Consider the following 24,775-nt stretch of genomic DNA (forward strand, 5'->3'; position numbering starts at 1 on the left):
ATGGGCCTTTTTCCCCATGATGGTGAGGCCCAGTGAGATCATGCCCCGGAGTTAGCTTAAGTTTATTGGAGAAAATCATTACATTAAAATAGGTCTACACCTGAAATTTTACAAACCCTTAGCTGAAGTTAAAATAGCTGCTTAAGAGCTTCCTGCTCCTAATAAGCAGGAAAGTGCAAACACTTTATTTTGGAGTGCATAGTCATAAATGAATAACAATGAAATACCTTACTTTCACTGAAGGTAAGTTAGAGGTTTTATTTAGACGTAGCTGTGATTATTATTGAATTCAGTTTAGGAATATCTCACTGGAGCCTTGCTGGCCCAAGACCATGCGGTCGGCTCTACAAGCAGTGCAGAAACTGTTCTTTTTGGTTTTGTCCTTCACAGGCAACTCTTGAGCACGAAGAAGCCAAGATCCTCCGAATTCAGCTCGAATTGACCCAGGTGAAGTCAGAGATTGACAGGAAGATTGCAGAGAAGGATGAAGAGCTTGAGCAACTGAAGAGGAACTACCAGAGGACAGTGGAGACCATGCAAGGGGCCCTGGACGCTGAGGTGCGCAGCAGGAATGAGGCCATCCGACTCAAGAAGAAGATGGAGGGTGACCTCAATGAGATCGAGATCCAGCTGAGCCATGCCAACCGCCAGGCTGCAGAGAACCTCAAACACCTCCGAAGTGTCCAGGGACAGCTGAAGGTGGGGGGAAGCTCCCTGGGGGTGGGGGCACCTTCCCAGTGTCCAGATATGCAAAGACTAGGTGAGGTTCATGGTCCTTGGCCCCCCACTTCACCTCTTTGTCTTCTGGCTAGGACACTCAGCTGCACCTGGATGATGCTCTCCGGGGCCAGGAGGACCTGAAGGAGCAGCTGGCCATCGTGGAGCGCAGAGCCAACCTGCTGCAGGCCGAGGTGGAGGAGCTGCGGGCCACGCTGGAGCAGACGGAGCGGGCCCGGAAGCTGGCAGAGCAGGAGCTGCTGGATTCCAACGAGAGGGTGCAGCTGTTGCACACCCAGGTGAGGGCAGGAGCACGGGGTGCGAGGGTCCACCCCAGGCACACTGTCTGACGCTCCGTCCTCCCCCCACCCCAGAACACCAGCCTCATCCACACCAAGAAGAAGCTGGAGACAGACCTCACACAGCTCCAGAATGAGGTGGAGGATGCCAGCAGGGATGCAAGGAACGCAGAGGAGAAGGCCAAAAAGGCCATCACTGATGTGAGGCTCCCCCCCCGTCCCCGTTTTTGGCCACCGAGAGATTGTGCCTCATTAAAGCCCTCCTTCCCCTTAACCCTAGACATGCTCAGTAGAAGTCTACCCTTGTAGGACACTCATGATGTATACATGTGGCCCCCAGACCATTCCTGTCTCCCATCAAACTCACCTGTCCTCTCCTGTACTGTCAAAAGCTTCCAGAGGGGAAGGGGTGGGGGAAGTATGTTGTTCTTCTGCCTCTAGAGGGGTGTGTTCTTTCATTTGTTGCCTGGAAGTGAGACCCTCTGAGGGCACTATCTCATCACATCTTTAACCTTCCTGGGGCTTCAGGCTTTCTTTCTGGGTCCATAGCTCCAATGGCGCCACCTGCTGCCTTCTAAGGGAACACCACCTCAAGGCTGTCTTACTTTCCCCAGGAAACCAAAGAAGGAATACAAATTCCTTACTTCTTGAGTCTCTACCCCGTGTGATGCTAGGTAGCAAGTTAGTCTCCTCCAAGCCTCACGATCCTTTGAAACTGTGTGGTGGTGATGATAAAATGAAAACTCCCTGGGGTTTGGGCAGGTCCTAAGGAGACCAGTTCCAGGATACTCTCCGCACCGGGTCCTTGTAGAGTATCTTTTATGTATCTTCTGTCCCAGGTGTAGCTTTTGTCCAGTTCCAAGGTGGGAAGCGAGCTCACTCGGGGTCTTACCCTTTGTCCTTTCTGCAAGCATGCTTTCTGGTGGGCCTGGAATGCCAATTTCCACAGCTGCAAGACTTTTGAGCCTTTCCCACACACGTTGATTTTCAGGCCGCCATGATGGCGGAGGAGCTGAAGAAGGAGCAGGACACCAGCGCCCACCTGGAGCGGATGAAGAAGAACCTGGAGCAGACGGTGAAGGACCTGCAGCACCGTCTAGACGAGGCTGAGCAGCTGGCGCTGAAGGGCGGCAAGAAACAGATCCAGAAACTGGAGACACGGGTACCAGCAAGGGGAAGCCCAGACAAACCCAGTTTCCCAGCCCATGCTGCCCAAGGAACCGCTCTAGAATAATGTCCCAAACATCTCCCCAGATCAGAGAGCTGGAGTTTGAGCTGGAAGGGGAGCAGAAAAGGAACACAGAGTCTGTAAAGGGCCTGAGGAAGTATGAGCGTCGGGTCAAGGAGCTCACGTACCAGGTAGGTAGAAAGAGCACCTAATGAGGGTTTTCTCTCCAAGGTGCAAATGGCACTCCAGTCTGGAACAGCGTGGAACACTTGCATGCCCCGGACTGGCTAGGCCATGGGACAACACTGCCGTTCTTTAGTGACATGCCCACGCTTTCGTTTGCAGAGTGAGGAGGACAGGAAGAATGTGTTGAGGTTGCAGGACCTGGTGGATAAACTTCAAGTGAAAGTCAAGTCCTACAAGAGGCAGGCTGAGGAGGCTGTGAGTCAGATGTTTGTGTGGCTTGCCCACCCGTTTCCCCGCAGGGAGCCCTGAGCGAGGGACATGCCGATTTCACTCGCTGGTCTCTTTGCCTGTAGGATGAACAAGCCAATGTTCATCTCACCAAGTTCCGGAAAGCCCAGCATGAGCTGGAGGAGGCCGAGGAACGTGCTGATATAGCAGAATCGCAAGTCAATAAACTGCGGGCTAAGACCCGAGACTTCACCTCCAGCAGGGTAAGCTGACCTGGGAAGTGCTCCAGAGAAGCAGAGGACACCTCTGGGCTGGAAGTTGCTGTAGGGGATCCTCTACCTCCCAGATGGAGAATCTTAAACTCGGAGACAGAACTTTGTTTATAGTCACTAGCCTGGGTGGAGCTCCACTAGAATCGGGGTCTGTAGCATTAAATAAAACACCCTCCAGAAAGCTGGTGAATCATAGTCCACTGAGCTGTTTTTTAGTGCCCTCTGCCGGTATGAGAGAGGCTGTTCAGGAGCACCCTCTAGAGGTGTCTGAAGGTGTCTGCAGTTACTGTAACCACAGACCCATTGTGGCTCCCAGAAGGGACTTATTCTCTCTGGGGACAAGTTTCTCAGGCTATAGAGGGATCTCATGTGGGCCACCATACATCCTCCCAAAGACCCCCAAATTCCTTGCATCCCACTGAAATATACAAACAACTCTTTCATGCTTGCGGGAACGTCTCTGCTGCTTGGCTTGACTGAGAGCATCCACATTCTCTCTAGATGGTGGTCCATGAAAGTGAGGAGTAATCGAGCCCTCCCGATGCAGGGTGGAAGATATGCAGATGTGTATTTCCATGGCTCCTGGCAATCATACTTAAGTTCCATGTGACTCTTTGCCACATGCAATAAAATTTGCCTTGTTTTCAAGTTGTTTCGTCTTGTGCCTTTCCCTCTTCTCCGCATGGAAATGATTCCTCTTTTGATGATTTTTTTTTCTGCCGAATACTGAAATATCAGTAAGCAGATGGTTAGGCAGATTAAATTGGTAAATTTGTGTGTATGTGTAGTGGGGTTGGCTTCTGGTTTAAATTTGAGATTAAGCATTGCTTCAGTGGGGTCAGGAGAGAGAGCTTTGCAAAACTCATCTTTTAATATCATGTAAGAGAAACACAAAGGTTGGTTTCAGGAACACCTTGTTTCAAATTGGCTGGGATACATCTCCTACACATTTTACTAGGGAAATATATCTTGAATTTAGTTAATAATGGCTGGGTTCCATACATGATATAGATGAATGTCATAGTGTTTGGTTCTTTCAAGATCTCAGAGGCCAGGGGTGTAGCTCAGTGGTGGAACACTTACTTACCCCACATACTCCAGGCTCTGGGTTCCACCCTTGGCCACTGTAAAAAGCACATTTTTTTAAATAAGGAAAGAAAAAGCATTCAGTCCATATCTTCCACTAAGTCCTGTTATCTTGGGTACAATCTGCTTTATTTCAGAGTTGAACAAACAAACAAACAGCTCACACATCACTCAGATGAACACAACTTTTATATAAAGAGGACAAATGTTGGGAAAGTCAGAACATCCATGAAGCTGATCAGGCAGCAGAGCAGAATGCTCTAACCAGAGATCAGCTCAATCAGGAGATCATCATGAACACCCTCATCAGAAAGGGTTGCCAAGTCCCTTTCCTTACTGAGGGTCAGAAGGTTCTGGGATGTCCCCGTTTAACTCAGGAGGGAAGCCATGGGGTTTTGGGACCAGTCAGCACCTCCTGGGCATTGTGGCTATTGGGGGCAGGAGACCACCATTCTGCTTGGGTTTGTCCTTTTGGTGATTCCCGACCATTTTGTCTCTAAGAGCATGTGGGTTTGATTTGCTTGCAGTACTTCTAGGAGACAGCATGGCTCAATAGTGCCACACCTTCTGAGCCTGCTATTACTAAGGAAACCAGAGCACTGAGGAAAAGTCACTTCTACAGCCTGACCCGAGGTGGGGCCAGGCCACTCCGATCCTCTCAGAAGTTAGGAAAGGTGCTGCACTCAGCCTTCCATGGGAGGCAGCAAGGGAGAAGGCAAAGGAAACCTTGTTCCCAGGTATTCTAGGTAGTGAGTGCAGAAGAAACGGCAGACCCAGGCTGTCACAGTTTCCACACAAAGTGGGAGCCCTTAATGAGTTGCTATCAGAAATAGGAAAAGATAAGGCCACCAGATGTTCTCTGCCTCCCCACACAAGGTTCCCAATCAACAGTCTACACTGGGTCTGATCAGGCTTCTAGATGGGATTACTACTAATTCGGGGAATTCAGGGATATAAAATATAACCAATAAATCCCAATATGGGAAACTCACCTGAACAAGTAATAGGGTTTAAAAAATAAATACAGTGCATGTAAAAATACAGAATAGTAAGTGAAATTTAGTAGGCCTATAAGCCAATTGCCTGTAAGGGTTTAAAAAATTAACATTATGCTCTATTAAAAATTATTGTTTGTGTATGTGTGCATGTGCACATGTACACATACACGTATACACACACATATACAACCACACACACACACACACACACACACACACACACAGAGGTGTCTGCGTACCCAAAACATATATGTGGAGGTCAGAAAACAGCTTGTGGGAGTCAGTTCTCTTCCACTATGTGGGCCCTGGGGACTGAACTCAGGTCATCAAGCTTGGTGACAAGTGCCTTTACCTACTGAGCCATCTTGCTTGTCTAAGAAGTTGTTGTGATTGGATTTGTATGAAATCAAGTTAAAGAAGAGAGACACACCCTTGAATAGTAACTATCCCCCTTTCATCCTCAGGGGAGAGTGTGCTACCAGTCCTTATTTCTTACAAGTCCATGCTACAACATTTTATAGATGAGAAAGGCAGGGAAAGTGAGAAAGCTTTGTTTGATGTCAACATGCTGACAGGACCTAAGGATTCACTAAAGATGCTCGGATATGTTAGATGCAGAAAGGAGACAGACAGACAGATAGACAGACAGAAAGATACACACACACACACACACACACACACACACACACACACACACACACACCACACCCCAGGCTGTGGGATCTGCCTTGTCCGCTCACCAGTAAAATGTGGCATTTCACACAAAAGCACAGTTCAGTTCTGAAAGCCACCCTGGTGCTAGGCAGTGAAGGATATAGGTAGGGAAAAAATCATTTTCTGAGAGTTATGAGTATCACAAATTTTGTCAGCTTCCTTATTCCACAAAGCAAAGGATGCCCTCAGTTGCAGATGAAATCGGCCCTGTTAGTGGACAGAGAAAAATGAGATTAGTCTCCTTCCGAATGAGGAGCAGCCATAACACACAAGGCTAAGAGGGGTGGCCCGCCCTGGCAAGGGAGACAGGATGAACTCAGCCACTATTACTGAACCTTTACAGAGAGCTCAGGCTCTTCCTCACATCATCGTATAAAGATTCAACAGTGACGAGATGGGCCTTCTTATACTTGCTTACTTCAGAAGAAGAAAAGCCATGTGGTAACCAAGGTCAGAATAGCAGAGCTGGTGTTGTCTTGGGCTCCAAGGCCCCTTTCATCCTGCAAAGCCTGTCTACGGGGGCCAAATCCTCAGCTGAAACACCGTGAGGAGGAGGGGCTGACGAAACCAGAGACGTGCTTGTGTCTTTCTGACTCTGCTCACTCCTCCAGACACTGCACTGTCAGCCTTCTGCAGCTCAGCAGCGTGCTGCACCCCATCCTTGGGACCCCCTCACACAGACCATTGGGTCATTCATTAGGACAAGATGGTCATTAGCCCTTTGTGACATTAGCCCGGATCATGATGAGGAAGAGGCTGGGGGTGCCTCCCCCGTCAGTTTTTTTTCTTGGGCAGAATCCCATTGTCTCCAAATTTTAAGGACTAGTTCTAATTACTTTCCATTTCTTGAACAATCCCACTTCTCTCTTTTTTATTTTTTTTTCTGGTAGCCGGGTAAAGAATTGATTTATTTTTCTCCCTGTAATCCTCATATGATTCAGAAACTTCTGACTTGCCAAGTTCTTTATTGAATCTCAAATCTCCAAGCAGTAGATTTCTTCTATTTTTATTACCTTTTGTATTTTTTTAATTATGAAAGAAATATACATTCAAAAATAGGATTTTTAAAAGGCCTGTCAAGTACAGAGGGACTGCCAGCTGGGGACTTCTTTATTTGGAGTGGCCACAAGCTTGATTTATGATTGGCAGATGGCCCCCTCTTAAGGAACCAAGGGACCAGTTTCTAATAGGAGTAACATGTCCTTATGTGGGGAGACGGGGCAGCTTGCAGCCACTGGCAGCTGGTGAAGGTGGCTTTTCATTTCTCCATGCCTGGGTCACTCTAACAGCTGAGTTTTAATAAAGCAACTGTACCTCAGACTATGGGGGGGCAAGCCTCCCAGAACACCAAGGCCTATTTGCACCCCTCCCTCTAATTCCACTGCTAAAAACAGCTGCGGCCGAGAGTCTCCAAGAGTGCTTGTTGGATCTGAGCAGAGATCTGGTTACCCTAGCTATGCTGAGACATTCCAGAGGCTCTTGTGTTCTCTGCTGCAGGCCACTGGGGCCAGAAGCCCAGGATGGCACTGACTATTTTTAAGCAAGAATGGTCATGCTATCTGTGACACAGAGGAGCAAGAAGCCCCCACTTAAGGGCATGCCCTAACAATGAGACAGGGTCCTCTTTGGGGACTGCTTGTGGTGGGGTAGGTGAGTAAGGGATAGACCCCTCTAGGCTCCCTTCAGAGAAGATCCTGACATCTGACTTGCTGAGAGAAGACTCAACTTACATGAAGAAAACGGAGGACTATCATCTTCTAGGGGGTAGTTTTTCATTAAATTCAGTAGCAATTCCTTAAGCAACTGCTCTCCTGATTGACAGTTGCCACTTTGCAGCTATCAGTAAGGGCTCGGCCACACTGGCAATAGCCAGGCAGGAATTCTGTTCCCTCAGGCACCCGCTCTATCATGGCTGCTAAAGGGAACTTTATCTAGATCTCTATCTCTCTATAAAACTCAGGATTCAAGGGTCGAGGTGAAATTCTGCTGGATCCGAGGTAACCTCACCTCCAAACTTGTGTCTCCACTTAAAACAGGATTTCCTGTTAAGAACCTAGTTCCTCCCTACCACTTCCTGTCAGCTAGTTGCTGACTCAGCCTAAAGGGAATTGTAGGGAGAGATCATTTACCTGTGGCCACGCCCAAACGGGAGTGGTTAGGGCTACAGGTAGGTGATCTCTCTTTACAAGCCTCCAGGTTAATTTTATTTAATTAAACAAATGTAACACCTCTTAAAATAATATTTAACAACACAAGGGTTTCCCAGTAAGCCTACAGTGTGTAACTCCATGTTACAAAGACAAATACTACAGAAACTTGAACTCCAAGGACAGTAAACAGAAACTAACTACCCAAGTAAAGATAAGAAGGAATGAAAAACCAAACCAGCTCCTCCCCTGCCAAAAGAGCCCCCAACAACCTTTAGTGCAGTGGATAATTGAGGAAGGTGACAGAATTTTACAAAGACCAAGAGGAAGGTTAGTCACAGCAACGTGCTCTGTACACAGCAGGCACGCATACCCTTGCCGAATCCAATTCTCAGTAGGAAAAGTCAAGGGGAATGGTGAGGAGAATATGTTACCCTCCAAGAAAATCAGCTCTCTCCTCTATCATCTCCTGCCTCTCTCTTCTGACTCCCATATCAGTAAAGGAGAGATGGTACAGTTCAGAAGTGATTCTTTACAAATTTTGAGACAGTCTTAACCATGAACTCCATTTTGTTGGTTTCTCAGAGAGGAGGCTTGAGCTGCTGCTGCTGCTGCTGGTGGTGGTGGTGGTGGTGGTGGTGGTGGTGGTGGTGGTGTGTGTGTGTGTGTGTGTGTGTGTGTGTGTGTGTGTATGGTGTGTGTGTGTGTGTATGTGTGTGTGTGTGTGTGTGTGTGTGTGTGTGGTGCTGCCCTGTGAGAACCCCAGACAGGTCAGCCCAACAAGCGTAGCTACCAGGCATTTCAGGTCCGTGTTTCACACGTCTGTCATTTACTAAGGACCTACTATTACCCAGAAGTGGGAAATAGGAGCAGAAATTCCTTGGAAAGTGAGGTAGAAGAGGGAGAGGAAGAGGTTGGGAAGAGAGACATACATTTCCAAATGTGGTTCAGCCTCTGCCCTGGGTGAGATGAGCATGTACAGCAGCTGCACCTTTTATGAGCCTGGGGTCCACTTCACAGGCAACAGGTGTGAAGACTTAAGTTTTCCTGGCATGTTCCCAGTGGTACAATTCAGTCTTCAAACGCTCACTGTAAGTTAGAAAGATACAAGTCTCCTGTTTTCCCAGGGCCTGTCAGCCTTGGGGATCCAGGCCTCATTGCACAGGAAGTGACTCATGGTTTCTGGTACTCACACATGTGCATCCTTTGAGCTGCTGAGGAGAGAGGTACATGTCAATCACAGTCTGTGCCCAGAAGCCCACAGGGGAGAGTTGAGTGAGAGTGTAGATAGGGAGCAGAGAATCAGCTGCTTTGTCACCTTGGCCCAGGTTTAGCATCCCTGCATCAGCAGGATCTTCCATTCGGTGTGATCCATAAGTTCACACTGATTAGATTTGATGCTATTGTCATTGGTCAGCAGGAGCAAAAGCACACAGCTCCATATCTCTAAGACACCACAGCATGAAGACTAGTCTTTTATGGAAAATCACTGTGACATTATCCCTGTGAGGATGCTCATCTTTAGGGAGGGGTCAGAGGGCAGTTCCAGCCCAGTTACCCAGAAACCAGAATGGGTACTAGCAACAAGAGACCTTGACTCTTGTCGGTCAAGTCCTGTCATCAGATAGTTCTCTAAGTTGAGACTCCAGGCCTGAGTGCTTGGTGCTGAGCTTGGCGTTAATGTCCTTGTTTCCTCCCTTCCGGTTCTGTCTTATCTTGTAGTCTTGAGTAACCTGCTGCCCTTGCTCCATTGTCTGAGACATAGATAAGAAATGCACACAGGGAACTCCAGCTACAGCTCTTGACGTCTCTGTAAGAAAGTATTAATAGTGGTTCTGTGCTGCTCCGGAGATGAAAAAGACAGTTTGAATACGAATCATTATTCTCTATGAAAAGAGCAATTTTGACAAGTTTCCTGCTGTATTTCATGACTTCATTGAATTCACCCTTTGGGGTTTAAAGGATGGTGAGACCAGGAACCCGTAATATGAAAACAGGAGATAGCAATACTGGGGAATAGAGGTTCAAATGAGGATGGCCTTAGGGTTAGGAGGAATGGGGCAGGTTAAAAAGCAAAAACTTAAGGGTGGCCTGGAGGGATAACTGTGGAGTTAAGATCACTAGCTGCTCTTCCAGAGGACCTGGGTTTAATTCCCAGCACCCACATGGCAGCTCACAACTGTCTGTAACTCCACTTCTGGGGGATCTGATACCCACACACAGACATGCATGCAGGCAAAACACCAGCGCACATGAAATAAAAACTAAAACAAAAACAAAACCCCCAGAACCCCACCAAAACTAAGGGTGTGTGTAAATCCCTTATGAAAACACACTACTTTGTGTCAAAGATACAAAAATAAAAAAAATAGAGTTCAAACATAAGTACCCTGCCTACATGGGTGGACAGTGCTTTCCCAAGAAAATATGGGTTATTAAATTGAAATCTGTGCCAGGCTTGGAATACTTCCTTAGGAGTATTGGTCAGAAAGGCCACAGACGACCCTAAAATAGCATAAACTCTTGGTTTCTACCATAACTGTATGGTAAGACCCTATTGCTGAAGACACAATACACTTCGGTTGTGCAGCATGGAGAACTCAAGCTGGACCTGCCCTGAGAACTTCCTCCTTGTTAGATGGCTTCCACAGTGCAGCAGATGCTATGCAGACCCTTGGGGAGACAAGTTAGTAGTAGCATTGCCCAGCAGCGAACCCTGAATGCTGTAATACTGATCTTCTGGGCAAGAGGTGTGTGCCCATTGGTGCAAGTGACATGAGGGTTATGGGGCTAACCAGCCAGCTTCTGACTGGATTTGAGGCGTGGCACTGTAAACTGGGTCAAATGCCCATAGCTCAGGAGGTTATAGTGGGGAAGACCTCACTGCTGGTGCTTTGCTAATTGGCATTTGTCAAGCTGCTTTCTAAATATGTATATCAGTGTTATCCTCAACCGTGGCCGGAGAAACTGGTAGCAGTTAACGCACAGAGTCATAACTGGTTAAAGTGCTGAGAATAAGTGACTTTTGAGTGTTCAGCTCTAAATAGGGCATCTATAGTAACCCCAGATCCCCAAGTCTCAGGGGACACCATGGAAGAGGGAGTGAGGAGAATGTAAGAGCTAGAGAATGGAGAGGAGTTCAGTGAACGTGTAAAAAAACTGCCAATAAATAAATAAATAAATGAATGAATGAATAAATAAATAAATTTGCATGTTTACAATGTATCATATTCGTTTACCAAACCTGAAGCAGCAGGATGGAAAAGTCAGGGCCTGGTCAGCAACACTATGTTCAAGGCCATCCTGGGTAACTCAGTGAGACCTTGTTGCAAAACGATTAAAACAGAGGCCGGGTGTAGCTTGTCCTCTTCCCATCCTCACTGCTTTCCTTGTCTTTCCTTCTTTCTTTTTGTGACACACTGAGTGCAGTTGGCACTGTCTGGAATACAGGCTGAACCTGTTGGCTTGAGTAACTACGGCCACGGTGAGTTCACGAGTACAACAACCGTGTCAGGTTCAGAAGCCAAAATTTCACTGTGACACCACGCCCAGCTTCTAGGGCACCATTTAAGTTGCCCGTGTCACCTTGAGCAGTTTCTTACTTTCTGTCTTATTATTGATCCCTGTATTTCCAGTACCTACCCAGAGACCCTGTGTTTTCAAAGACTCTTACAACTTGATTTTCTCAGATTTGTCCCAACTAGGTGAAGTGAAGATTATGAAAGTTAGAGATGAGGTCTCCATTGATGGGAAAGTAGGAGGCAAGAGTCTGTCTCAGGGTTACCCTACCCGTGAGTGGCAGTGCCAAGACTTTGTCACAAGACTTTTCTACGTGGGGACACCCTGCCTGCCTGCTCCCATACCTCCTGACCTGTCTTTCCACAGTCTTCCACCTTTCCCATCTCAACTGCCACGGTACAAGCTCCTAAGCATTGCCTGAGACATGCTCTGAAGCCAGAGGCTCCTAGATGTCAGCATTTTTGCCCGCATGGTGCCAGATTCTACCACTAGGTGGCACCACGGATCTACCAGGAGCACAGTTCCCATGGGGACCACATCAGAAGTGATAACATTCCTCAGGTGCCAAGGCCTGTAGGTGGCGCCAGCAAGAGGTGGGTGGCCAATGAAAGGATCCCCACCACCTCAGCCTGCATTTATTAGAAAATGCTAGGATGATGCTGTTGACTTTTTGAGTTGAGGTTTAAAAAAAATTGGCAACAGGGATTCTTAATTTAACATTTTGTTCATCATGGGTTTCTGAGTATTGAGTTTGATTTTTTATTTTTCATGCCCTGGAGGCTATGACCAAGGAGGATTGGGCCAGTACAGTGGGCCTGTGCCTGATGTCTTGATGTCTTGAGTTGCTATGGCAACAGATGCCCTTGCTGTTGTACACCGCCCTTTTCTCTTTGTGAGGGCTCTGGGGTAGGAAGGAGCTCAAGGCAGCCACCATTCTGTTGCATGGAGTCATTGGGAAGAGTCGACCACTGGCAGTATTTAATATCTCAGGATATATGACCCCATCCCCTCCTTGCTACCCTTCACCCCCTCCCTCCCACCCCTCACCACCTCCCTGCCTGGCCAGGTTTCCCCAAATCTGTGAAGTCCACGGTGCCCCCATCAGGATACAGGTTAAAGCTCTGGTTAGTGGAAGAAGCAGGTGTTTTTGCTTTCTGGGACACTCCTTTGCCCTCCACATGGTTTAACTCTTTTCTGCAGGGAATGAAATGCCTTTCACCACTGCATAGGCTCCTAGGGCTCCTTCCTCTCCGTCTGAGAAAACCTGCCCTGCTCTGTCTCCTGCCTGAAGTGTATTCTCCATCCTCCACAGGACACCTCTGCTCAGGATGCTCCTTTCTCCCTGTGGATTCGGGCTGCACTTCAGAGGCGAGGCGGAAGGATGTCAAACAAGCTGCCTACCACACTCACCGGAACCAAAGGGCTGCCCACCACACCCACAGGAACCAAAGGACTGTCCACCGTGTACACACTGTCCCTCCCAATCTTGGTGCACAGCCAGCTGGGGAGCTTTGAAAAACACTGATGTCTATGGTCAGCTACCTGGGAGGCTGAGGCAGGAGGATTGCTTGAATCCAGGATGATTTAGAGATCAACAGAATCAACATAGCAAGCACCCGTTTGAGAAAGCAAGCAAATACCAAACAACAACACATTTCTCAGACCACACACAAGAGCAACTAAATCAGAGGCTCTGAAGCACAGTCCCCACACGTTAGGAGTTTATGACTCTCCCAAACCTCCAGTTGAAAACAAGCTGGTGGGTACTGAAAACAGGCTTAGGTTCTATTGAGTCTAAAATGCCACCTAGAGGCCAGAGCGGGTACTGCCTTCAGCTGCAGGAAGAGGCTGACCCTGAAGCTTTGGGGCTCTGGAGTCTGGAGTTCTATCCGCTACCGTGAATCCCAGGACAAGCCTCTCCTCCGTAGGCCCGCTATATTCACCACTCTCAATGTACACGTGGCACAAAACTGCCTTCCTGGTTCTTCCAAGCCCACCGGACAGCCCCAGAAACCAGAAACCGTGTCTTTTCAAGGGTGAGAGCGCTCCCGTGCCTGCATCCGACTCCCTCCATTCCGCGGCTATCTTCTCTGCACGCCAGGCTAGCGGCTCATCTAGAATTTAGTCTCAAATCTCAAAAACATGGAGAATAATATGTGTTTATTTAAGTACACATTTTAAAACCACATTTCCCTGTCCGTTCTGCTCAGGGTGGGAGTGGGGCATGAAGTTACATTTTAACAGGCTTGTGACACTGGGAACTGAATATAATGTTCATCTTTTAAGAGTGAGACGTTTCCTATGTACCTCTATTTCTTCATCTGTAACACGAATAATTACAGTACCCGCCCTAGAGGATCAATGCTACAGTGCCGATAAAAGGACCCATACAATATTGTCTAATAGGAGCCGCAGTTCCCAAGGGCTAACTGAACTGCCTGACAATGATTGGACCAGACAGAAGCATGAAATACGCTGACTTCTGTTCATTTTACTTTCATCACAACATGGCTTGGTTCACGAAGGTGAATAAAATTGGTCCTGAAAGCCAAATACTAAGGGAATCCGATTTAAAATAAATAAATAAATAAATAAATAAATAAATAAATAAATAAAGGTTGCCAGAGGTGTCAATTCCAGCCTTTAAAACCAAGTTGCAGTTTTGGATATTGCCGGCAGAGGGCAGTGCAGGGTCACAAATGAATGGATGAGTTCATGGACCATGCACAGTGGCTAAGGTTTTAACCACTCCCGGTGTGTGTGTGTGTGTGTGTGTGTGTGTGTGTGTGTGTGTGTGTGTGTGTGTGTGTGTGTGTGTGTGTGTGTGTGTGTGTGTGTGTGTGTGTGTTTAAGCCTAGAGTATCCTGTCTGCCTGCTTGCCGAGGTCTGAGTTTAAATGCCTTTCTATTAAATGATTTTTCTGGTTCCCATCTACAACTGGGGATCACGGTGACATTTTCAAGGTGGGTTCCGTTCTCATGTCCCATATGTCTTCCATGTGTTGTCTTCTCTCCCGCCAGCTTGGCAGACGGGTCTTATCATATAGCACCTCTGCAGAGTTTGGCCTGAGACCCTTCTCCATGTCTCCACCAATGGCACACGCTCAGTGCGGGAGATCTCGTCACTCGGGAAATGTTCATGGGCACCTCTTGTGCACTGTTCAACACACCATCCTTTCGCTAGCCCAAGGTAGGTCCTACAAAGGGCTAGGTTCTCTGACAGAGACTGAACTACTGTGACCACTCCAGATTCAGAATGACCCAAGTGTTTAGTAAGGGTAAGAACAAAACCCTATGCCTCGAGTCCCCAAATCTCAAATCCCCATAGTACAGTCCATGCTCACTTAGTGAAACTCCCTCCCTGCCAAGCTGACACAAACCTCAAAGCTTCCTGTAAGAACTGTGACAAGAACCCAGAACTGTGGTGATGGCCCCAGTCCAACTCTTCTGTCTTCAACCCATCCCATGAGACAAATAAAGCAACTACAGGGACTTACTTCCCAAGAGAGTCAAGATAGCAAACATCCCTCTCTCTAGCAGGCACTCAGATGATCCTGGGCTTGGCTGACTCTGGGGCTGCCGGAACAACCCTACCTCCAGGTTCTCATTTAAGAGCGTTTTGATTGCATGTGCTCCTTAAGGAGAATAGGCGACAGTGTTCTTGCAAGATTATGCAGCGTTAGAGATGGGGAGGTTGATGGGATCCTTGACTTGAGTGCTGTAGACTATTTTAAGACATGGCAGGGAAGGATATGAGGAACCAAAGGACTTAATGCTGATGAAATCAGAGAGAGCGCAGCATCCTTGCTGGGGGTGAACTGCTAAGATGGGATTGAGATGAGCGGATGACACACGGTGCTCAAGACAGCAGCAGAAGAGGGCATCTCAGTCTGTTTGATCACCCTAGAAGAAAGAGAGAACACTGAAGAAATCCATGGTGGAATCACACTGTGAGCCCTAGGCTTGATCTAATTTACACCCCACAGGACAAGCATACAAAAAAAATGTGATGTCTGTGGGGGAGGAAACTATGGTTAAAACAAGAGTTTAGGACCACAGGATCATATTCAAGAGGTCACTTGATGGCCCGGAAACAGATCACTGACAATGCCTTCTAGAAACAGACAGTGCCCCATCTAAATGCTTCTTAAGGTTGTGGTGAGCATAACTGCCCATCAATACTAAGGAGCTAAGGTATCTGAGACAGGCAAGCACTGCTAACTGCACTGGTCAGGAACAAAAGACCACTCAGTATATTATTCCACCCATGTGAAATGTCCAGATTGTCCGGGCCCGAATGTGATATTTCGATACAGGCCTCAGCTCAATTCCAGGAGCTCGAATCTCCTATTGTCTTTTAGATGTTGGCTGGTTACCTGCAGATGGCCTGGCCACAGTGGAGAATGACTTCTAGTTTGCTTAACAATAGGCCTAAGCCCCGCACCCATCTTGGGGATGTGCCTGGGGGCCAGTGAGGCACACCTGAGAACTAGTGAGACTTGCTTTGCTAGAGGTCTGAGGGTTTGTGTCTGTGCATTCTAGCACCATCTCTAGGGTTAAAGGAAGTGTTTCCTAGTCAGCCTTATATACATGGCAATAGATGTCTTCTGGCAGTACCCCTTCTTCTAGAAATCTATTTAAGCGTATGGACTGGGAGCCCTCCTGAATGACAAGATGTCTCTGTCTCGTTCTTAACGCCACTGATTGGGTAGCTAGGACTTTCCTGATCCACAATCCCCCACTCAGGGTCAAACCCGGGGCTGTTCTGAACACAGCCCCAAAGACATCAGTCCAGGATAGATGACCCCTATAGTGTAGGACTGATACAAGGCCGGACCCCGGCACCAGATCAGGCAAATCTCCACAAACAAAAGTTTGATGAGTGGATGCCAAAAAGTGAGGGGTGAGAATGAAAAGTGCTACTTCACAGGGGTGGGGCTGTTTGAGGGTGCTGAAGTGTTCTAAAATTAAATAGCGATTGACACTTGCACATTTCTGTGAATGTGCCAAAGCTGCTGAACCTTTAATAGGTGCACATTAAGGTATGTGAAATTCACTGTAGTAAACGTGTAGAGAGAAGATAGGGAAGTGTGTGGTACAATTTACAAATATTCCACTAGAAATGACACCACAGCATACAAGGATTACATTCATTTGCTGGAGATTTCACAGTGTGGGAAATTTTATCCTGAGGCAATGCCACCAAGGGAGTATTTCTAACCCACCAACAGGAGTGAATGAAAAGCAAAGTGATTAGAGAGAAAAAAAAGATGCACCCCCAATTCAGTAGAATTCATGGCTCTTAGAGAAGGGACTCAGAAGATCATGTGACCACACAGGGAAGCTCTATTACTTCACGAATGAAGAAACAGTCTAAAAGAGCACCAAAGGCTTGAAAATGAAAATAGTCTCCTTTGTACCTCCACTTGTCCACCTCACTTAACCACTGTGCCCAGGGTTTGTTGTTGCTTTGTTTTGTTTTACTTTACCAGACAGGATTTCTTTGTGCAGCCTCGCTGTCTTGTAACTAGTCCTGTAGACCAGGCTGGCCTTGAACTCACAGAGATCTGCCTTTCTCTGCCTCCCCAGTGCTGGAATTAAAGGCATATGCCACCATCATCAGGTGATATTTTCTACTTCTTGTAGATCCTAATAGTAGGTTCCACATAGGAGTGAGATCCTGTGAAAACTGTCTCCCTGCATCTAGTCTGTTTCTCTGCACATAATGACTTGAGGTTTTCTCAGCCTAGGTTTGTGCTGCAGCTCCTCAGTCTCACCAATGGGGGTGGAAACATCGCATTAGCTGTGGGAGATGGACGCAATGGATGCCTACATCACCATGGGAAAGACACATGCGGCCTGATGTCCAGGAAGATGCTGCTTCTGCACATGGTGGCTAAGCAGTGAGGGGACTGTCTGGAAAATCACCATTGGGTACCTTTCTGGGGGAAGGAGACATAACCACGGGGCTCCCATCAACCGTGAGGTGCTCCATCTCCCTGGTGATAGGCTGGTTGCTCTGCAACAGCAAGGGCGCTGCCCTGAAACGCGGCACCAAAACAGGAGGAGGGGAGTCCAGGCGCCAAGTCCCCTCGAAGACTCTTCTCACTCAGAAGTATTTTTAGTCGTGGTAATTGTAGGAGGTGAGCCGAGCACTACAGCCCTGAAAATAGGTGCCTCTCGAACACGCAAGATCAGCAGGTGCCACCTCCGTAAGCAAGCCTGCAAGGAGGAAGGGATTAGCTGTGCGCGGGACAGCTTCCCAGAAGAGGCTGTCTTGCAGGATGATCTGGGGTGACCTTTCTCCGGAGATTAACGTGCTTCTCCCCTTGTGCCATTAGCAAGCAGCGCAACATCTGACACTTGGGATACTGTGTGTTGTGGTAACAGGGAGAGTAAACGCAGGGGCATGGTGGTCGCTAGAGTGGATACTGGGCAAGGGGAATTGGGAAATGGAACGCATCAGTGTGTATCTCCGGAGGTCCAACGTGTTCTGTCTCCAGACAGATGCCCTGGGCCTATGATATGGAAATAGTCAACAGAACTTCAGAAAATAAAAATAAAATGGACACAAAAAGTGGACACTAAGACGATCTAACTTACGATCTCTGCTCGCACAGGGATACAGTTTGGAATGGGCTCCAAGGCAGGTGTAGTGAAGGCTTGCTGTGTTCAGCACAGTGGCCACTGGGGAGGTAGGGGATCTTGAAAAGGCGGGGCCCAGTGGGAAGATTTCCAGTGACTGGGGGTATACCAGCCCCGTTCTCCTCCACTCACTTTTGGTTTCTTTTTGCATCCCAGCCACACGGTGAGCTGCCTTGCTGTGCCATGGGCTCATGCAATGATGTGCTGTCCTCCTCCCCCACCAGAGGCCTGGAAGCAATGGGTCTCTCCAACTAAAACCTCTAAACTCTGAGCCCAAGTAAGCTGCTTTTCTTTACTCCGGGTTGGCTGCCTTGGGTCTGCGCTAACAGACAGCGGGTGACTGTGCCCAGTGACATTAGGCCTGAGATTGGGTCTGCTTTTTGGACCTAGACATGCTCCCTTTATAGATGGATAATGGATTCTGGCAACAAAATTCAATGGCTTATGAATTTGGTGACCACTGATGGAATTTTGATCACTTGATTATCCCACGTGCCTGGTAAACCACATTCTAAAGCGGCAATGTGGGACCCTTCCACTGGAGTGCTTACTCTACAGCAAATGGCGCGGGAAAAGCTGGCAAAACAATAATTGTCTGTCTTGTTGTGGCTGCATCTGAGAGGGCCACCTGCCTGCTGTCACCAAGTCTTGTTTATAGTCTATGTGAACAGGTCAGTCAGTCCTATTCTCTACCTGTGAGAAAGCTCAGCTGCCACCCATGTCGATGGCTTCCGGTTCCGCCTGCACATTGAAATCACTGAAGGAACCTGGGAAAGTGACAAAACCTGGAGCATGGGCTCATCCCTCAGGGCTGTTCACTGAGCTGGTTGAAAGAAGATGCCCTGCATCAGTATTTTGCAAATCTACTCAGGTGATTCAAAGGCAAAGGCGCGGCTCTTAACACTTGACCCCGCTCAACAGTTCTACTTCTAGGAAGGTAAAGTAAGACCCACAGAATTCAAGGGACAAGGCAGAAACTAAAGCTCACATAATTAGTGACTTCTAGCAGTTAAGTCAAGCTATGCTCTGTTTTGGGCAACGGCCGTCTCCTAAATCCCCTCTTTCATGTGTGCTTTTCAAATTTCCTTACTCACATGCAGCTTTCTACATCCTTAACGTGCTTTCAAAAGTAACTTATTTTTATTTGCATTGGTGTTTTTCCTGCATGTATGTCTTATGAGGGTGTCAGATCTTAGAGTTACAAACAGTTTTAGCTGCCAGGTGGGTGCTGGGAATTAAACTCGGGTCCTCTAGAAGAGCAGTCAGCGTGTTCTTAACCGCTGAGCCATCTCTCCAGCCCCCGCTTACATGCTTTAAAAATGACTCTTCACAATACCATTTAAGCTGTGCCCTCAGCAATAAAGCCTGTGAAGTTCAAATTGAACTGCAATGGATTTAATAGCAGACCAGTTTCTTTTAGCTGTCAGCCACACCACTGTCTTGCATCACATCTGGAGACTTCCAGGGCTGAGTGCTCTTGGGAAGGTCTGGGGTGGGGCTGTAGACCCTTGGTGAGCCTTGACTGTAGGAGCAATGAGAGAAACCGCAGCGGCCACAGGAACTGGGCAGGGGCTGATCCCCATGGGGTCTGTGCTGGCTAATCTTATGTCAACTGGACACAAACTAGAGTCATGTGGAGAGAGGGAACCCCAACTGAGAAAATGCCTCCAGTTGAAAGGCATTTGCTTAATTATTGATTGATAGGGGAGGGTCCAGCCCATTGTGGGTGGTGCTATCCCTGGGCTGGTGGTCCTGGGTGTAGCAAGCTTTCTTGTTAGACTATCTTTTGACTTCCCGTCCACAAATAATGACCCAGAGACTTATTATTAATTATTAAATCTTGGCCTTAGAGTAGGCTTTTCCCCAAATAGCTCTTATAACTTAATTAACCCATATTTTAAAATCTACATTCTGCCATGTTACCTCTTCTTAGTATGCCCCATCCAACTTGCTCTGGGTCTGCTGGTGAAATCATGTGCCTAGATTTCACCTCCAGTTTCTCTCTCTGTCTGCCCAGAATTCCCACCTATCCTTTTTGACTTACCTATTGACCATTTAGCTCGTTATTAAATCAATCAGAAGTTGTCTTAGGCAGAGACACATATTTACAGTGTAAACAAATATTTTGTAACACCTGAGTTCTATAAGAAAGCAGGCTGAGTAAGCCATGTGGAGCAAGTCAGTAAGCATCACCCCTCATGGCCTCTGCGCCTGCTCCTGCCTCCAGGTTCCTGCTCTGTTTGAGTTCCTGTCCTGACTTCCTTTGTTGATAACAGCAATGCGAAAGAAGTGTAAGCCAAATAAACCCTTTCTTCCTCAATCTGCTTTTTGGTCATGATATTTCATGGCAGCAGTAGCAACCCTACTAGGACAGGGTCTGTCAAGGCCTCAGTGTTACCCACCTCAGGAGTAAGGAAGACGGATAGACACAAGGACCAGGGACCACGTGATTTGGTTCACCTCTTCTGGAAAAGGCCACAGCTCATCCTAGCCAAAAAGACTGTGAAAACGAGGCTGCCCATCTGTCACCTGGAATCTGCTGCAGAAACACTTAAATTGATGTAGAAGAGGAGGAAAATGACACTTCAGAGTGCTTAGAAAGTGACACCAGAGGACACAGTTTAAATTAAATGCCACCTTTAGCTCTTTGGGTTCTGAAGGACTCAAACTTTCCAGTTTATCTCTTCACTTACTGAGACTTACTTTCCTTTTTTGTGTAAGACAATTAGTCTTGCTCCCTTTATAAACACAGTCTAAACTGACACGTAATATTCTGAAATGAGAGGGGGGGAAAAGATGTATCCCCCTGTCTTCTGAGTTCGGCCTCAGGATGAGAAAGGTCCTTGAGATTTGACCAATAAATTATCCTTAATTAGGGTTTTGATAAAGAGGTTTCCTGGCTTTCAAATTAGGGAGAAGAGATGTGAAAGGCATTGCAGGGCTGCTGAGATGACTCGGTAGGTAGACACCTGTCTACCTCTGCCCAGTCCTCGGGGCCCATAGGGGAGGTAGAGGATAGCATCTTGAGAGGAGACCTCTGATCTTCACACACACTGTGCCATGGAATTTCTGCTGATACTGATGCATGAACATCACACACACACACACACACACACACACACACATACACACACACACATAACTCTCTCTCACACACACACACACACACACATAACTCTCTCTCTCACACACACACACACAACTCACACACACACACACACACCACATGCACACACACACACACCACATGCACACACACACACACACATAACTCTCTCATACATACACACACACACACCACATGCACACACACACACACATAACTCTCACACACACACACACAACTCACACACACACATAACTCTCTCTCACACACACACAACTCACACACACACAACTCACACACACACACAACTCACACACACACATAACTCTCACACACACACACACAACTCACACACACACACACAACTCACACACACACACAACTCACACACACACACAACTCACACACACACACAACTCACACACACACACATAACTCTCTCACACACACACACATAACTCTCTCACACACACACACAACTCTCTCTCACACACACACACATAACTCTCTCTCACACACACACACAACTCACACACACACACATAACTCTCACACACACACACACAACTCTCTCTCTCACACACACACACACACAAAACTCACACCTAAGTATAACACACATTAAACTTAAAAAAGGAAGGGATTGGAGAATCCTTTAGTGAAATGAGAGGACCTGGAATCCTTCAAACCAGCCCTTCTAGACAAAACCCAAGACCATGTGTTTCTTTCTTCATTTACACATAGAATAATGGTATAAAGCAGGAATGTACACACTAGCTTGAAGGAAAGCTGCTGCCACTGGGAGAAAAGCAAGGGAGAATTGTAGTATTTATTATTACGATTAATCTTTTTTTATTTTTACGAGAATGATTAATCTTAAATATTTGAAGTAAATAAAAACATTTATTGAATCTGACTGGCAGGTCATGGATACTTATTAAATTGTTTATCTAACTTTCCTGTCAACTTGTCTTTATAGAGGAGAGCAAAAGTTTTTTCAGGGAGTATGATGTATAGGTGTGGACATGTATACCACAGCTCATGTCTGGCGTGTGGACATAAATTCATTAGATATGCAGACCCACTGTGATGCAAAGGCTTGCATTGTTTATATGGGGATACAGATGCAGAACTCAGCTTCTGTTGCATAAAATGACATGTATATTTAGCAGGAAGGATTTGTTAAAGAGCTGAGGGAGTAAGGGTTGGTGAGATGGCTCTTTTGGTAAAAGCTCAGATTCTCAGGACCGATGACCTGAGTTTGAATCTTGGACCACATGGAGAGGTGGAAGTGTTCTCTGACTTCCACACATGAGCTGTGGTGTACATGTCCACACATACACATCATAGCACAGTCCACACATATACATCATACACACAGCTCACACATACACATCAGACACACAGCTCACACATACACATCATACACACAGCCCACACATACACATCAGACACACAGCCCACACATACACATCAGACACACAGCCCACACATACACATCAGACACACAGCCCACACATACACATCAAACACACAGCCCACACATACACATCAGACACACAGCCCACACATACACATCAGACACACAGCTCACACATACACATCAGACACACAGCTCACACATACAAATCATACACACAGCTCACACATACACATTAGACACACAGCCCACACATACACATCAGATACACAGCTCATACATACACATCAGACACACAGCCCACAATACACATCAGACACACAGTGCACACATACACATCAGACACACAGTCCACATACACATCATACACACAGCCCACACATACACATCATACACACAGCCCACACATACACATCAAACACACAGTCCACATACACATCATACACACAGCCCACACATACACATCATACACACAGCCCACACATACACATCAAACACACAGCCCACACATACACATTACATGACACACACATGTAATAACCACAAAACTTTTAAAGAGATAAGAAAATAATGTTTAGTTAAAATCCTTGCACCAGTAAAATATGTTGAATTAAAAAGCGCTTAATTTAATAAAACATCCTTGTTTTTCCAAAACATGATGCCTCAAAAACTTTATTTCTTGAATTTACTTACAAATGTAATGATATATGATATCATCTACATTCATTGGACATGTCAAGCAGTATTAAAGAAGTTGACTCCCATCTCTCATTTCAATTCTGCCCCCACCCCACAAGTTAGCCAAGGTAACCCCCTTGACTTTGTCTTTCTGTCTCTTTCTCTAAGAAAAAAATTAAACCTTGTTCTTGCAAATCTTCAAAGCAATTAAAAATCTTGTGATTAACAATAACTTTTTTTAATAGCACCACAATCATTTTGGAAAAATGCACGAGGGAACAAAACCAAGATAAAATAAGAACTATTAAGTGGGCATGCATTTCTAATTCAGCTTGAACAGACTTTGTACCTTTTAAATCCTACATCAAAGATTTAGGCTAGACTCTATTTGCTAGCATGTGTGCCTGTGTCTTCGCTTCAAACAGTCCCTTTCTGTGAGTGTGTCTTGAAGATCCCAGGGGGCTCAATAATTTCAGTTGGTAAGTCACCAAGGATCCCCTAAGACTTGCAGTGGGAACCACCGTTGCTCCCCAGGGCATAGCAGGGTATTCCACTGCCTTCTCCTAGACTTCTGGATGGCCACAGCTTATCACCCCCCCTCCCATCTGCCCATTCTCCTCTGTCCTTGCCTACTCTACCTCCCTTGCCCTACTCCATCTCTGCCTCCAACTGGCAGAAGAAGTGTCCATGTCACTCACTTCTTGGGTAACAGGAGCTCCTCAGCTGTTCTGGTCCTGGTTTGTAAGGACATCTCTGTGTCATCCTGGCTCCTACAACAGCCAGCCTCCAGAAGTCTTCACCTGTCAAAGCTGGGGGTTGACTTTTATTTCCTTACGAGAACTCTGTAAGAGAACTCAAAATAAAATAAATCATCACACACACTTGATAAAGGCTCAGCAAAGTCACCCCAGCCTTCTCCTGAGATTGCTACTTTAGAATCAAACTTTCCCCTAAATCTATGTGGGGGGGGGGGCTTACCATGTGGTCCTGGAAGGTGTGCAGGGGGATAGCCACACCAGAAAGATCCAAAGGCAGTGTTAACCTCTCTGGAATGAGCAAAGCCCAGAGCCAGAGGCAGGATGGGAGGTGCTGAGCAAGGGAGATGGGACACTTTAGTCACGAATTGTCATTAACTTCCACGGAGCTTCAGAGAAAGGAGTGGGGTTTCCTGGGCAAATAATCGGTCCTTTCTCAACAGTCTCATTTCTTCCTCCACGCCTCTCTTTCTTTTGTGCTTTCTCTCCAGTCTAAAACACCCTTTTATAAAATAGGTTATGTGGAACCAAATTAGCATCATAATCTTTGCCCAGGGTGTGCCTGTAGTCCCTGGGGGACAATGACTGGTGGAGCAAGCCAGCAGCTCTCAGGGACTATGAACAACTACAGTGAACCCCACACTAAAGCAGGGGCTTAGGGTGCAGGCTGGCTGTGACAAATATTACCATCTGACATTGATACTGGGGAAGAGTGCACGAGGAGGAATGAGTATGGGATGGGATGCTAATTTTGTTGTGAGCCTAAAACTGCTCTGATGAAGTGCATTTAAATTAAAGGAAAAAAAAACACTCTCAAGATGCAACATTTTGTACTGTA

The 24,775-nt window shown here is 46.8% G+C and overlaps 1 protein-coding gene and 2 long non-coding RNA genes across 4 annotated transcripts in view; 2 read left to right on the forward strand and 1 right to left on the reverse strand.

The window, feature by feature from the left end:
• The window catches only part of Myh3 (myosin heavy chain 3), a 20,880-nt gene extending 17,362 nt beyond the window's left edge, over positions 1 to 3,518 (forward strand). Inside the window, exons 32-39 of the mRNA XM_013111558.3 lie at positions 391 to 699; positions 813 to 1,016; positions 1,092 to 1,217; positions 2,008 to 2,178; positions 2,271 to 2,375; positions 2,530 to 2,625; positions 2,724 to 2,861; positions 3,372 to 3,518. Coding sequence (XP_012967012.1) covers positions 391 to 699; positions 813 to 1,016; positions 1,092 to 1,217; positions 2,008 to 2,178; positions 2,271 to 2,375; positions 2,530 to 2,625; positions 2,724 to 2,861; positions 3,372 to 3,398 — 1,176 coding nt within the window. The 3' untranslated portion in view covers positions 3,399 to 3,518. The remainder of the gene's footprint in view (positions 1 to 390; positions 700 to 812; positions 1,017 to 1,091; positions 1,218 to 2,007; positions 2,179 to 2,270; positions 2,376 to 2,529; positions 2,626 to 2,723; positions 2,862 to 3,371) is intronic.
• Positions 3,465 to 24,398, reverse strand: LOC121141368. Of its 2 annotated transcripts, none has more exons than XR_005878264.1 (6): positions 24,161 to 24,398; positions 23,881 to 24,024; positions 14,831 to 15,236; positions 5,695 to 5,875; positions 3,958 to 3,994; positions 3,465 to 3,596 (listed from the first exon to the last, which is right to left on the reverse strand). It is a non-coding gene; the product is annotated as an uncharacterized LOC121141368 (long non-coding RNA). The 2 variants fall into 2 exon arrangements; XR_005878263.1 differs by having other exon boundaries at positions 23,881 to 24,035.
• LOC110340452 overlaps positions 18,094 to 24,775 on the forward strand; it is a 32,745-nt gene continuing 26,063 nt past the window's right edge. The window contains exon 1 of the long non-coding RNA XR_002382271.2: positions 18,094 to 18,255. This is a non-coding gene — a long non-coding RNA (uncharacterized LOC110340452). The remainder of the gene's footprint in view (positions 18,256 to 24,775) is intronic.

This window comes from Mesocricetus auratus, unplaced genomic scaffold, assembly GCF_017639785.1.
Source record: "Mesocricetus auratus isolate SY011 unplaced genomic scaffold, BCM_Maur_2.0 Super-Scaffold_100007, whole genome shotgun sequence".
Lineage (NCBI taxonomy): Eukaryota > Metazoa > Chordata > Mammalia > Rodentia > Cricetidae > Mesocricetus > Mesocricetus auratus.